The sequence below is a fragment of the Peromyscus californicus genome, unplaced genomic scaffold (assembly GCF_007827085.1).
Source record: "Peromyscus californicus insignis strain IS unplaced genomic scaffold, ASM782708v3 Scaffold_12__1_contigs__length_115047231, whole genome shotgun sequence".
NCBI lineage: Eukaryota > Metazoa > Chordata > Mammalia > Rodentia > Cricetidae > Peromyscus > Peromyscus californicus.
In genome coordinates this window covers 21,917,696-21,933,975 of record NW_026294413.1, presented here as the reverse complement: position 1 = coordinate 21,933,975, position 16,280 = coordinate 21,917,696, and the positions used below count along the sequence as shown (strand labels likewise).

The 16,280-nt window shown below is 43.2% G+C and overlaps 1 protein-coding gene across 1 annotated transcript; it reads right to left on the bottom strand.

Annotated features, from left to right (window-relative positions):
* Positions 1 to 8,332: 8,332 nt before the first annotated feature.
* Positions 8,333 to 14,358, bottom strand: Kctd12 (potassium channel tetramerization domain containing 12). Its single transcript, XM_052732557.1, has one exon. It carries the CDS (start codon positions 14,153 to 14,155, stop codon positions 13,172 to 13,174), a length of 984 nt encoding a protein of 327 aa, XP_052588517.1. The 5' UTR covers positions 14,156 to 14,358; the 3' UTR covers positions 8,333 to 13,171.
* Positions 14,359 to 16,280: the final 1,922 nt, after the last annotated feature.

Genomic DNA, 16,280 nt, shown 5'->3' with positions numbered 1-16,280 from the left:
TGTAAATTGGGTAGAATTTTATTTGAATTCAGTTTGAGTACCAAGTCTTAATTATTTGAGCTAGTAGAAAAGAACAAAACACTAAAAATAGGAAATTTAATAATGTAGATTTAAACACATACTGATATATGTATATTCCTAATTTTTCAGGAATTAGAAAGTCACCAAAAGTTATGCTATTTCGTGACTCATAACTCTCCCGAATGATTAATCTCTAGCATATTTGACCACTATGTCACTGTCCCAGAACCACTAAGCAGGTGAATTTCCATGATGCCTAACCGTCTGAGGGGCTTCCAATACCTTCTTCTTTCCTTTCTTTTTTCTTTTCTTTGTTAGGTTTGCACAAGAATTACCAGTACTTTTATAAATTTCTTCACTCTTAGTGTTGTTGCCATTAAATCTGTACTAAAATGTAATGGAGCTGTGGTCACAACTAGCTATGCATGGCACTATTGTACCCTTAGTGGTACTGTGCCATGCTAGTCTTCATTTCAGTTTATATGAGTATGAACCCAGTAGACAACTCAACAAGAGAGAAACCATGCCTGGTACCAGCCAACTTCTCACTGTTAGTCAAATGATGGATCTTGGAGAAGAACTTACAACTGCCACATTATTAAGCAGCATAATTTCTAACTACATTCTAAATATGTATCCTTATCCCCACAGATAAGGTCTCTCCCTTCATCAATGAAATGTCTCAGACAGAGAACTTACAGAAATCCATAGCAGATCCAGGTCCAGAGAACAAATGACCGGGTGGTGCCCGTCTCCACCTGATACATCAACAATACGATTCCTACACCTACGGCTCTGGGAACATCATGGAAGAGGGGTAGAAAGATTTTAAGAAATGGAGGAACAGGAAGTTTGCTGTGAATTTTTTTTCTCCTAGAAATATCAGAGAAACTACCCATGAGTCTTATCAATATGACTGCCTAAATAAGACCCCAGCAAGGACATCACCAATAGACATGCTAACATTGACGGGGGAGATTTTGTGGAGTCTCCAACTGAAACAAAGAACTCCAGGCAGCTAAACAATTCTGAGAGCGGGAGAAATAGTCTTCCCAGGGAAGAACTCTAAAATCAGTTACTGATTTCCCCTGAAATCACATACACAAGTAACCATATAGAGATTGAGCAGGTTGTATTTATATATTCAGTAATATATACATACATATATGTGTGTTGTGTAAATACATGTGTATACATACTTATGTATTATGTATGTATGTGTGTTTATATTTGTGTCTGTAATAGGAATTAAAGAAATAGAGGCTATTGTAATAGTAATTAAAGAAACAGAGGCTATGAATTTGAGAGAGCAAGGGTTGGAGAGAAGGAAGGAAAGGGGGAAATCATGTGATTACATCTTGATTTCAAAAATAGTAAACATTATGGAAACATAAGGTTTATCATTTTTACTATTTGAATATACAGTTCTGTGGCTAATATAGATTTATATTATTATCTCACATTCACCAACACCATTCATCTCCATAGCTTTCCATTTTTCACCAACATCAACACTTTTTGTTTGTTTTTGTTTTTTCAGACAGGATGCCATGTAGTTATGGCCAACCTGGAACTCAAAACGCAGCCAAGGATAACCTTCAACTCCTGATTTTCCTGCCTTCATCTCTGGAATTCAGGGGTTAGAGTGTGGACACCACACTCAGTTACTCAGTTTACGCAGTGCTGGGGACCGAATCTAAGACGGAGTGCTTCTGAGGCAAGCACTCTACCAACTGAGCTACGTCCCCAGCCCCCAACACCAACACTTTTACATATCACTTCTGATAAGTATTAAGTTGATTTCCTATAGCTTTTATTAAGGTAAGTGTAAACTCTCCCAAACGGTTTCAAGAACAGAGTTTATATATATTAAGTGTGCTTGTACTACACAGGCAACCTTATTCTTTTCAGTCAGGTCTTGTGCGTTTCCACTGCTCAGTGCCTGACTGACCCCATTCTTCCACTGCTTGCCAACATCAGCCCCAGGGAACATGTAGCCAAGAACTCCTGGCAATCTTGACCACTACACAGAGTGCAGTGCTGTGGGAGAGCTAGGATATCTTTTCTATCAATAAAATTGAAACATTTTAATAGATATCCTTCACTTTCTTTTTAAAAAAGATATTCTGCTCTTTGAACAAAGGATATTATAACAAAGCAGGCTCTTGGGTTTTGTTTTGTTTTGTTTTGTTTCCAGAAGCATTCTGCTTTTAGACCAAACCATTTTTAACAAACACAAGATGGTGTCTACTAAGGAAGACAGTGTTTTCCCAATGCTTTAATAATATTGTTTACTTTAGCTTCCCATCATCCTAACTTGATTAATACTGTTTATTTTAACTGTCCTGGCTCCTGAGGAATACAGAAACTGCCTTGGTACACATCTATTAAGTTACAAAAAGTCCTCTATGTTTCTAAATAAATAAACAAATATTTATCACATTATTACAAAAGTCCAAACTTTGGAATTAGAAAAATAATTTCCAAAGGTTGTTTGTTTGTTTGTTTGTTTGTTTGTTTACATACTGGAACCAAAAATGTTCTTATTTTGTAAAAGAAAATGGTGACAGTCAGTAAACTGGCCTATAAAGTCAAAGTCCTGCTCAGGACCTCAGACAATAACCCCATAGAACTCTGGGCCCTGACATTAAAACTGTCTTGTAAGGAAGGCTGTGGATTTAGCACAAAGGTAGAATACATAAGGTCATGAGTTCAATCCCCAGTAAAAAAAAAAATTTTTAAATATAAAAAATAGACTTCTCTGTAAGGTAATATCATGTAACAATTAAAAGAGTGCTTCCCTACAGTTTCTTATCAAAATGTGTGGCAATTTTAGTTTCCATCTTTTTTTAATGAAAGGGACTGCTTTTCTGGATAAAGATCATTTACATTTAATTTCCTGTAGTTAAGTGAATACTAATTTATCATTCTTCTTGAGCTGCCAAAGCAAGTACCTAAAAGACAAAAGAATGAATTCAGGGTTTTTTTTTTTTTTTTTTTTTTTTTAAAGGTTTATTTATTTATTATATATACAGTGTTCTGTCTGCATGCATGCATGCATGCCAGAAGAGGGCACCAGATCTCATTACAGATGGTTGTGAGCCACCATGTGGATGCTGGGAATTGAACTCAGGACCTCTGGAAGAGCAGCCAGTGCTCTTAACCATCTGAGCCATCTCTCCAGCCCCGAATTCAGGGTTTTTATTAAAAAAAAAAAAGTCTTCTCACAGTCCACAGGCTGGGATAAGCTCTGTGGGTGGGAGAGGTGAGTTTCATTCTGAGACCACATCTTGTAGGTGGCCACTGTCTCCCGTAGTATATGTGACCTCTTCTTCCCTGGCTCAAGGACAGCTCTGGTCTCTCTTACTCTTCTCGAAAGGATACTAATCCTAACAGATCAGAGTGCCAGCATGACCCCACTTAACAGTAATTACTTCCATAAAGGTAGTTCAAATGCAGTTACTTTGAAGATACAGGGCTTCAGTCTCTAGCTGCTAATATCTTCTTAATGGAGAAGTCACCAACAGATTCCTCATCTGTACTTAGGTCCTCAAAGAAAAGTGTATAAACACAAATATTAAAGGGTTCAATCCTTACTCACCCCAAGTTGACTCAAACCTAGAATTAGCTGTATGAGGATCATAACATACAACTCTTGAGAATTCTTCTAAAATACAGAGAAGGAAGGAGACACTACATGACCAAGGAATAAATTTTTTTAATGATGCAACGAAGTTCAACTGCTGGTGTTTGTTTCACATACTTTTCTTTTTTTTTTTTTGGAATGGGCCTCAGTTTGAAGCCGAAGCTCATCACGCACTCTGGATCCATCTGTCTTTGCCTTCCAGGTGTAGGGATGACAAGCACGCACTGGCAGTCACAGCTGCTCACTATTTAGAAGTTGCATTCCCAATACAAGTGGGAAAAATTGTAATACCTCATGTATTTAGATCATAGGGGGAAAAAACTATACAATGAGCACCTATAGTTCTGAGCGGACAGAAAAACAACACTTACTCCTGTGAGGTCAGAGCATGGGCACACGCAGGCCAGTTACTTTGTAAAAGTCCTGGCAGCTGTGATTTTCAAACCCCAAACTCTCCGCAGCAGAGAATTTGGAACAGCACACTCCAGCATTGCAGGAAGGCGGCGTTTCTTCCCTACACCTCCTGAAACTTTGTAGTCGAGGTTTTCAAGTTCGTACCAAATCACAGCCCTGGGAAAGCCTATACTAGGCTGTCAGTGAGCTTGCCTTTTTCACAAAATGGAAACATTGTCCAGCATTTTCTCCTTTAGTCAGAAGTTCCCTGACTATTCAGGAAAAAACATGGCATACCTCAGTTAGTTCTGACACAGACCTCTGTGACTGTCAGGTGTAGGAATGGTTCTCAAGGGATATTCAGGGATGAATCTGCAAGGATTATTTCTCAAGTGTGTATGGGTACTTACAAGTAGAAAGAGGGGTTTTTTTCTGCTACTGTAATTTTCTAAGTAGAGGTAGGCACATTTTGTTATTTTTTTCTTCATGATACATGAAAAAATGAATTAATTAGTATAAACATTCATTTAACCACAAATGTTTAGTGGTGATCTATGAAATCTCTGAACTCTTGAGCCCTGGAGCAAAGTAAAGAAGTAGGTGCCTTTTCCCATTTTGTGAGTGGGAAAACAGATGTCAATGATAAGTGAAGAGTGAGGCAAGATCCCTGAATAATCTGGGATAAATGTAGAATGGGGGTGGTGGTGATGGTGGTGGTAATTGTGGTGGAGGAGGGTAGTGGCAGTGATAGTATTGGTGGTCTTGGTAGTATTGATAGTAATGGTAGGAATATTTTCGGGGTGGTGGCGTAGTGATGATGCTGATGGTGGCGATAACAGTGGTGGGGATGATGGCAATGATGATGCTGATATTGTCAGTTATGGTGGTGATGGTGGTAATGGTGGTGGTGTGGTAGTGGTGATGGTGGTAATGGTGGTGGTGGTGGTGGTGGTGATGGTGGTGGTAATGGTGGTGGTGGTGGTGGTGGTGATGGTGGTGGTGATGGTGATGGTGGTGGTGATGGTGGTAATGGTGGTGGTGGTGGTGGTGGTGGTGATGACAGTGCTGGTGGCAATGATAGAAATGGTGTTGATGCTGGTGTGGTGATGATAGCTATGGCAATATTGGAAGTGGTGATGATGGTGGTGTGGTGGTGATAGCTATGGCAATATTGGAAGTGGTGATGATGGTGGTGTGGTGATGATAGCTATGGCAATATTGGAAGTGGTGATGATGGTGGTGTGGTGATAACAGTGGTGGTGGTTGGTGGTGGTGATAGCTATGGCAATATTGGAAGTGGTGATGATGGTCGTGCTTTTTTTCAGTCAAGATTCAGCAAGCCAGCCGTTTCCTGGAGCTCGCTCTTGTCTGTCTTCACAAGCCAGCCTGCACTTGGCAGGCTCTTCTCCCTCTTCCTTACAGCCCTTCCTCTTCTTCACCTTCCATCCTTCAGCAAGCCAAGAGGTATAGGGTTTTTATTTCTTTCTTGTATATCACCCTCTCTGACTTCTGTAATTGTTCCAGCTATCTTATCCAATTAATGATAAATGTTCAAGTTATTTTGTCATGATATTGCTTGTGTATTATTCATTTTGGGATCCCTGTCAGATTGGCTCAGTCTGGCCCATGGTGTGCACTCAGGGGATTTTTAATGAATGAACAAATCAATGGATGGATGGGTGGATGGATGAATAGCTACAAATGGAGAGAAACCTGCAGGAGCCAAGTGAAGAGTCAGTGGCCTAAAGTGACTTTACAGATCTTTCTAAATACCAGCATAGGCCATTTTCAGGAAATCTAATGGCAATGGACATTTTGGCCTGAAGGGACATTTGCTTTGGAACTACTTAAGTCCTGTACATGCATACACTTCTACAAGCCAAGTATTGGGGCTGGAGAGATGACTCAGGTTAAGAGCACTCACTGCTCTTCCAGAGGACCAAAGTTCAGTCCCCGCATCAGGCGGCATCACAACCGCACATAACTCCAGTTCCAGGTTATCTGATGCCCTCTCTGGCCTCAAAAGGTACCTGCACTGAAGGGTAGAGTGGGCCCTATTACATATGCTTCTCCAGATACTATTTCTATCTTCTAGAAATTTCTTCGTATTTTTCTCCAGTGAAATCTTCTACAAGATTTTCATTGTAGAAGCCTTGTGCCTCCTTGATTAGCTTTTTTCTTAGGAGTGTGTGTGTGTGTGTGTATGTGTGTGTGTGTGTGTGTGTGTGTGTGTGTGTGTGTGTGTGTGTGTGTGTGTGTACGTATAAGGTACTGGGAATGGGATTTTTATGATTTCTTTCTTGGCAAGAAATACTTGGTGCATATGAAAGTTACATACTTGTACAGCTTGATTCTGGATCCAGTTTTTTTGCTACAAGTATTTGTCAGATCAAAGAGTTTTCCAGTGGAATCTTCAGAGCCTCCAAGAGTTGAATGCAGAGAGTGGTAATTTCACTTCTTCCTGTCTCATTTTCACTTTTTATTACTCCTGACTTATTGCACTAGCTAGGATTTCAAAGGCTATATTGAGTAAGAGTATCAAGAGGGACCAGAGAGATGGCTCACCAGTTAAAAGCACTAGGCGCTCTTACAGAGAACCCAACACCAGCCTGACAGTTCACAACCACCTATAACTCCAGTTCCAGGTAACCCAATACCCTCTTTTAGCCTCTGCAGGAACCGCATGCACATGGTGCACCTACCTACACACAGGCAAAATACTCATACAAACAAATAATCTTTTAAAGAGGAATAGTTAGACATCCTTTGATTTATAGCTTTACATGCCAATAAGCTCATTCTAGGTTGAAGATATGGTAATTAAAAAAGTGGACTTGTGTGATACCTATCTACACGTAGAGAACATTCTGCCTCAGCAACACACTGCACTGTAGAAGACTGGCGTCACCATTATCATCAGGCAGTTGACTGAGATCTGTAGCTCACTGTCACTGCTCAGCATCACAGACAGTATACTGGTATACTGTCACATAACACTAATCTGGGGGAAAACATCAAAATTCTAAGTTAGGTTTCCATTAAATATGTGTATACTGAATGTTTTTGTGTTATAAAAAAGTTTAAAAAATATATCTTAAGTTAAATGGTCATAAGTCAGAGGCCTGAATTTTCAGTCCCTAAGAAGGGGGCAAAAAAAACTCTCTCTCTCCAGACTCTAGTCCATTTTTGTACTAACACCATTTCATACAAAAGTACTAGACACATATATTTTAATGCATGTAAAAATGCATTCAATACATATTCTTTGGAGTAGAAGAAAAAAATCCCTAAAGACTTAAATGCATATCAATAAAGGACAAGTTAAAAGCTGCAGCCCATCTGGACAATAGCACACCACGCAGAACATCGTGAAACTATCAGAACAGAGAAAGATCATTGCCACATGTCCATGTGTCACATGAGCTCTCACGTCAGTGCTTAAACAAGAGGGTTAGCTTGGAAGAGGCACAGCCACTGCAGAAAAGAGAAGGGGGTGCGAATGAGCAAGGCTTGGTGTGTAGAAGAAGCTCTGGATGTTGTCTCCAGGAAAGGGTAGGGGTTAGAAAAGGGGGATTTCTTCTTTTTTAGCTACATTCTTGTAGTGCCTAAGGTTTTTGTCGTGTCTATGACATTTTCAAAAATAAATCATGTGTGTTTATATATACAAAACAAAAGCTACCCAGAGGAAGTACAGGCAGAAGAGGAAGGGCGAAACCTGGCTTGCACTGTCCACCTTGCTCCCGGCTTCCTGTGCTATAATCCAGCAAGCCACTGGTTTCTGTAATACCCTACTCTGAGTGGCACTGGGCCGCCTTTGGAACGCAGGAACTTCGAAGGCTGGAGACAGTGCTGCAAACAGTCCTCACACCAGACAGACAGCTGTCCCTATCCAACACTCCCAGGACCTTACCTTCTTCATGAACTGTACTTGCACTTCAGGCAAATCTTGCAGCATCTACTACCTTATCCCTTCACACTTAAAGGGGGCATTTATATCAGATTGCCCTATACAACTGCGGCTGCAAAGACGGAAATTAAAGACCTCTCTTTTGCAATGACTATCAGATTGTATGTTAAGCATTCTTGACAATAAAAAGAGAAAAGGGCCTGATTCAGCCTGGCCCAGCTGGAAATTTACTTGGTGAGTTCTGCTGGTCTGGTGGCATTGCTCACTGTCCTTCAGTCCCACAGCAGTGTGGAAAGCATTCCCAAAACTCCTTAAATGAAATTAGAACAGTATTCCAGCCAATCCATACCCAAGAGCCAAAGGGAGTAATTAAAGGAGTGAATGTTTTATTCTTTAGTGTTTAATAGAATACATAACAAGTCACATAATCAATGATTCATTACTTCACACACAGCAGGGAAACCAGTATTGAGTGTTTCCATTATACAACTGGTTGTGAATAGATAAAATAAAACATTTGGGTGGATGAAAGCAATTTCAAAGTTTGAGCATCTCTGAAAAGATTTCATCCATGTGTTTTTGTTTTCCTTTTACTGTAGAGGGGCTCTTACTCTTGGGTTTATGTTTTGTTAGAAAAGTCTGATATTATATTTCCATGTATCCTTAGATTTTTAAGAAACAGCTCAAAGAGATGTATCACTTAGCAAATAACATTTTCAACATTTCAGAATCCAAATAATTATTACAAACAGGATTTTGCAAGTGCCCAGAAAATTTAATTTACATGTTCAAAATTCATAGCCATGGTGAATGTTTCAATCCTTTGTCATCAAATGGATATTAACAGTGGTAATTGGTGAATGTATTCAAGAGTTATACCAAAGTTTACCTGGCTATAAAGTCACGAAGACAGCATTACAATTAATGTCTGCACACTTAAAAACACATTTTAAGTAAACAAAACTGGCTCGAAAAGAATTACAAAAATCTTTAAGTGGCAAATATTCTTGGTCAACTAGTCCTTCCTCCTCCCCACAACAGCACACTGTGTGAGCCCATCTTCTGCTAGGATTCTTCCATCTTTGTTTAATGGGGCCCAGGAAAGAATCTTAAATCCTCACTTATTAATACTTTGAGATATGTACTGTCCAAAACTGTCACAAAGAAAAGTTGACTACAGCATAACTTATTTATGGCTATGTGAAAACTTCTTCCAGGTACTATAGACTCTGAATAAGTCTATAGAATAAGAATACTGCATTTTATTCATTACTCAAGAGACAGATTGAAGTTATCCCAAATATTCAGATTTTAAATGATTTGTAGTGATGAAAAACATAATAAAAATTGCAAGCAAAGTCTTGACTAAGAGTTCAACAATAAAAATACCAAGTTTACTATTTTTAAAATGTCAGTTTTACAGTACTTGTAACTAAGACTATAAAAGAAATTCTTAAGAAATTCACTTCCTTCACTATTTTTCTAACTATCTGCATTATAATTTATTTTACATGTAGGAGTACAAAAACGATTTGAGTACTAGATTGGAGTTCACCATAATTTGAAGAGTTAAAAAACTGTCAAAGCTTCGTCATACATGGCTTTGATGTGATAACAGCATTCTATGGAAACTACAATAAAAATTAGAATACATTGTAAGCACTGCTGGTTTTCTCTGAGTATTCGCACATTTTATATTTCCTCAGAGAAGCAGCACACACATTGAAAATATATAGATATATATGATTCTGCTTTTAAAAAGAAGACAATTTGGGCTAGTATTATCACTTTGCTATCAATTGAAAAACCTAAATAAGAAACACTAGAATAAAAACAGTATTAAAAGGGGGAAATTTTCTCACATCTTCAAAGAATATTTTCTTCTACATGTTTGAAAACTTAGAATGAATGTGGTTCATAATCCACATGTATTAAAAAAAACAAATATCTGATATGCAAGCATGGAACATGTACCTATTTTTTTCCAACCACAATGACTGTCAACACTTCTTTATAAAAATTAGTTATTAAATCTAATGTCATTACATTATTGATCAGCATCAAATGGTAATTTGATCAACATATGCAAATGCTTGCCTCTCTGAGATGGATTAATGCAGCCACAATTATTTGAATAGTTTACAACATTCTCCCAGGTCATTTCAAATATATTTTTGAGAGCCTTACTCTATTTGGTATACTAATCAAATTCACAGATGCTAACCAATACTTTAGAACATTTTATAAGCCTTAAAGTTTTCTTCTAAAGCCTAAAGCCAAGGAGAGAAAAGTACCCATTCCAAATGATCCTGACTCGGTCACACTATGTTCCTTTTCATAGACTAAGGTGACTACTCAGACTTCACTTTGGGCTAAAAAGTACAAAGTTTTCATGCATTGGCCTCAACAGCAGAGGGCACAGTCACTTCCAGGGAAAGAGATTCATGTACTATTCCTAACACTAAATCCCCAGTCTTCAAAATTACAGACCAGCCAGGTGTGGTGGAATACAAAAAGATGCCTACATGTTCACGAGACAATTGAATTGTTTTTGAAGACACCATTCATAAGACTTGAGCGCAGACAAAACTTGAGCAGTTTCTCATGGCTCCTAAAGTTGTGCAGATTTGACGAGGGGGGATCAGAACTTCCATCTTGCCATCTGTCAGCGTATTCTGATCTGTTCTAAAGATGCTCTTAATCATGCATTTCTTTGTTAAGCAATCTAACAGAGTACCATAACATGGAGAAATCTAAGATACTCACGTTTGACCAGTGAGTGACAGTCCTAAATCATTTCAGGCTTGAAACAAAGGTTCTGGTCCATTTCCTGATCCACTGTCTAAAAACAAGCTCAAAACTAAAGTTAACACAACTTCCTGGATCCCTGCTTCCCTTTCTTTAAAACTGCAGACTCTATACATAAAACTAACTTTTATTTTTTTTTAAAAAAAAAAAGGTAACTAACAAAAAATACTTAAACCTCTCCCAATTAAAATAAAAACATTATTGGATTAAAAATATGGATAACTTGAATACAGGTAGACAGTTAAGTGACATATGATCAGTATACAACTAACATCTCAGCAAAAATGTATGGAGCAAACCCAGCCTCCTAGTTATGAATGTTTTCCTGACCCAAGTTCACAGGCAAGGATATAAGAAACTCACCAAAACGTGTTGCTTTTGTATATACACCACCAAATGCAAGTTACCAGGGGTAAATACAGTAAGTTTTATAGCATTAGTAGATGAATTAAAAAACTAAGTGATTCGTGTAAAATGTTTATATATGGTATATACAGATTGGATCACATGAGTCTGAGAATAAAATGGTCCCAATTCATAACATCTGCCATGGACACAGTGAAGTACAGTACAAGGTTCATTTTTAAAAAGAAAGAAAAATAGTACTAATTTAAACACTTAAAACAACTCTTACAAAATCTTTTAAAACATATTTCAGAGAAAGATGATAAAACAAACACACACAAAAAAAAGGCTTCTCCATCATCACAGATAATTCAAAGGGTGCCTCTCAGCGGAAAGCATACGGATTCACCTCCCTTCGGCTGTGGTGGACACAGGATACACTCTAGGAATTCATTCCACGTGAGAGTAAAGGCAAAAGGCAACCAGGGCTCCTGTTGCTGCTGCATTTACCTGAAACGCCCTGTTATTGCTCAGCTCACACTGAAGTATTTGTTTGCCTTCATTTAAAAACATTTCACTTCACAGCTGTCTACAGATGGGCGGCTCCCGTGCTTACGTTTATCTTCAGCTCTGTCATTTGAAAAAAGAGTCCACTGAAACGTCAAACAAACGCACGAAAGAAATGGCGTTGTTCGGGTTTTCAGAACTGCCCAGCAGTCCATATTCGCTGGGCTTAGAGAAAAACAGTAATTTTAAAATAATGATAATAAGAGATCTTAAGTCTAAGCTAAAATCAAACTTACTTTGCTTAAGTAAATAGGATTTAAAAAAAATGAGGAAATATAATCAACAAGAAAATAAACGTTCAAACCACTAAAACTACTAGGAAACTCTTTGGTTAGGTTATACAAGTATTAGCAACTTAACAGTTTAGGACTCAAAATAGCTCGATAAACTTGCAGCTGAAGGGACTTTTACTAACCTTGATTAAAAAAAATCTAAGTTTACATGTACTGTTTGATATTTTTTAAATGTGAATGTACTCAAATGGATGGTACAAACTTCCAGCTTCCAAATAATAAATGAGTATGTCCTCTCCTCCCTCCCCGCCCTTCCTCCCTCCCCAACCCTCCCACTAGTCCTAGACCTAAGGGCTGTATGATCCTACCAACACTCCGACATTACTCAGTCTCTGCCAGTGACTTTCTGCAGCGCTGGGGGCCTGGGCAGCCTTGCCTCCTGCTGCCTGCTCCTTGCCTACAAGGGCTGCCTTAACCAACACAACCTAAAGCTCAGGCAAACAGCTGACGAGAAAGGGCGCCTCCGCAGGCAGGAGGATCATCGCTTTCTACAATTTTTAGCCACAGGAGATCTATTGTGTAGGGGAAATAGGATCCTCCCGTTACCAGTACTAGGATTTACTTCTACCTGTCACTTTTCTTTTCTTTTTTTCTAATCACTTTATTTACAGTCTCTGAACTGCCTCCGTGGGGTCTTAATCCCAGCATTACAGTCTTCCATTCTGTCCTCTAAAACTTTTATCTTTCTAATGGGGAACAAGTCTTTTAAAACACTATCTCCACACAGCGCTCTCAGTTCTGATCTCTGAAACCACTAGGGCGTCAAGGGACTTAAGGTTTCAAAGACTTCCACACTGCACGCTGGACACCGTCCAGTCGGGTCGGAACAATTCAGTCACTCCCGGGTACTTGGTGACTTTGCGCCCGCACTGCCCCACTAGCTCTGGACTCAAGTACAATCTGGGGGGAAGGGTGGTTGGAGGCCAGGAGTAGAGGAAGCATAGGTGAAGAAGAGCTACATCTGAGCACTCTCGGTTAGCGGGGTCCAAAGAAGACGAAGAAGCCCAGAGGATCTGTGGCTGCAGGTTCTCAAGTGGGGAGCTGACGGGTCTGGATGAGCTACTGGGGGAGAGACGGGAAGGGCAGAAGGAACCTGGGCACCGAGGGGAAGGGGTCTAGGGCATCTATAATCCTGTGCCCCCGCGTGGAGGAAGGGAAGTGGGCGCAGGAGTGGCCAGGGGTCTGGGGAGCTCACTCCCTGCAGAAGACGTACTCGGTGTAGCTGGTCCAGATCTTGTCCTCGCTCTGGTCGGTGCTGCTAGCAAAGGCGCAGGTGCCAGTGGAGCTGCACGCCACCATGTGGAAGCCCGACTCGGACAGCTTATCGAAGGCCTGCTCTAGGAAGTTGAACTTGAGGTAATAGCGCGAGGTGTAGCGCTCCGGGGGCCGGTCGGGATCCCGGCTCTCATTCAGGGTGTCCCCAAACACCTCCTTGGCCAGCGACGTCTTGCCGCACACCGTGATGCGCGCCACCCGCCGGAACTTGGCGTCCGCCTGGGCGTCGCGCCCGATGGTGTAGGAGCCTCGGTAGCCGATGGTGATGTAGCCGGAGCGCCGGCTGCCGTCCAAAGACTGGGACGGTGTGAGCAGGGGACCCGCCGCGCCCCCGGACGGGCTGCGGCTAGCCAGCTCCAGCGTGGGCGACGGAGCCCCGGCCGAGGCGCCCTCCTGCGGCTCGGTCTCCGAGTAGCCCAGCGGCAGCAGCTCGTCGCCCACCGAGCCCTCCTTGGGAACCCCGCGGCGCGAGTGTGGCGGCGGTGGCCCGGGACCCGGCTGCTGGGGCGCCCCGAGGCGACGCACGAGCTCCGGCAGCTCGAAGTACTCGGCCTCGCGCTGCAGCCGGCTGCGCTCGGGGAAGTAGTCCGGCAGGACGAGCTGCAAGTCCCGCAGGTAATCCAGGATGTAGCGGAAGAGGAAGCCGTCCCGATCCAGAAAGAAGCGACCCTTGCTGTCCCGGGCCAGCTCCTGCGGCTGCTGCTGCGTGAACATCCGCCAGAGCAGCGAGTCGGGCACGGACACCACCGTGCAGCGCCGGGTCACATACACCTGGCCCCCCACGTTCAGCTCCACGATGTCCGGGAAGAGCGGCGGCTCCGCGGAGGACGACGACGAGCCGCTGCCACCCCCGCCTCCACCCCCGTTGGGTAATCCTCGGGTGCTGTCCGCCAGAGCCATGGCCAGAGAGGTGGCCGGCCGGGATGCGACAGGGAGCGGGGTCGCGATCGGGAGCCGCAGCGGCTTTTATCCGGGGAGCCCTGCGCTCAGGCGGCCGCCGCCGCCGCCGCCACCGAGAGCCGCGCGGTGCGAGCGCGCAGCTGTGAGCCCACGAGAGCCCCGGTGCGCTGCGCCCGCCTCGCCCGCGCGCTCCAGGCGAGTGGCGGGTCGCGGCCCGCGCGCCGCTTAAGTAGAGCCGCCCGCTCTGGCGCCGCGGCGCGCAGGAGGCGTGGGCGGCGGCGGAGCGGCGGAGCTCGCTCCCGGGGCGGGGAGGGCTGGGGGCGGGGGGGGAGAGGAGGAGCGGGGAATGGATTTGCATGCTAAACGCTGAGGCGGCTCGGGGCTGCAGGCTCCACCCTGACCCGCGCGCTCCGGGGGGCGACCAGACTGTCACCGCCCTCCGGCGCCCGGACCCAGCTCTCCTTCCTCTTCCGCAGTGGGTCAGAGCCTCGGCGCTTCCCCGGAAGGCTGTTCTCTAAAGCGATCATCTGTGTCCCCTTCTCGGCCGACCGCAGCCCGTACCCAGGGACTCCAGAAGGGCTCGGAAACTTTCTGGCAGAGTGGGAAAGGTTTGGTAGCCTGCGGCCTAGCGCCCTCTAGACCTCACCCGGCTTTCAACTGTGCAGAGCGCTGCGGTAGAGGATCCCCGTGTCTCTGGAAGTTCTGAAGAGAGACACAGCTCTGGAGGGACGGAGGGGTCACTGCAACCCAAAGGTTTTCACGTGACTGCAGTATAGCCTCAAAAAAAATCCCTAGAAACCACACGCGAAGGCTTCGCGAGGATGCTGTGATAGTTTAACTTTCCGAGTGCATAAACTCTTCGGCCAGGAAACCTCAACATAATACGGCAGTGAACAGAAATGACTAGGAGAGGAAGTTGGGTGGGGAAAGGTGGGGCTTATAGTTGGTCCCCTTGAAGGCTTCCAAGCGCCTCCGAAAGCGGAATGTGAGGCCTCGGCTTCCTTTCAGCCATCTGTGAATCGCACCAGAAAATTCCAGTCTGAGGCAGTTCTTAGTAATATTTTATTTGTTCCCTGAAATTTTAATACACATGCACAAGAAGTCGGCTTTCTGGCCCTGGGTAGCTATTCTAGAGGTCCGGGAGCACTGGTTTTCCAGGTCCCTCCCCATCTTTCTCTTCTGTACTTAAAAAGACCGTGCACCAGAGAAGCGGACGTGTAAGTTTGAAGGCCCTTTAGATCCAGCCCTGGTCTCTATGACCTCCTACTTCCTGTACTTTAGCAGTCATGCGCAAATTGCAGCCCACAGAACTCCGCCTCTGCCGGGGAGCCTTCCCTGGTCTCCCCGAGGAATGAGACAGATTGCTCTCTTCAAATTTCCATCTTTGCACTAGGCTCATTCTGAAATTCCAAATTTGTGAGTAGTTGTGTGGTTGTTGGTCTTGGTAAACTAATAGGTAAGGGATTCCAGAAGATCGAGGTAGAGGAACCTCAAGGTTAATAAACGCTGTTCTGCAGTGCTCAGTATCAGGCTGTGAAGAATTTAAGGCTGAAGCATAGCCAAGGCTCCTTCAGAGCAGCCAAGAGGCAAAGGGTTGGGGATCTGAACAGTTATCAGATCACTTTGAAGGACAGGCTGTCGATCACAATAAGCCAGGAAAGATCTTTGTTCTCGATAATGATATTTACCCCTTGTGCAACCAAGGGATGAGCTTGATAGTCTTCTCACGGATGAGTGTCATTTTCATTTTTGAAATGTTTATGTCTGCCGAACAATTATTGCAGTCGTGTCAGCGAGCTGAAATAAGATCAAACCCAGCCCAGGCTGCTCAATTGCAAGCACGGATTTTTGGTACTGAATATATTTCGCCGTTTTGGCACTGTTCTTTGGGATAAATGATAGTTGACCCACGAGTTCTAAGTCCCAGGACTGAATCTGTTACATCAGCGTCTGAGGCCTGACAAAACTTGCTCTTTTCTGCAAATCCAAGAAAAGACTTTTGTGTCATCTTGGCACAATTGGGTCATTACTTTTGTTCATTGTTTCAGTAGATTCTGCCGGGCCTCCCTTCAAGATCCTTCCCGTCTTAAGGATTTCACTACCTCTGTGCCACTCCTCCGGACCA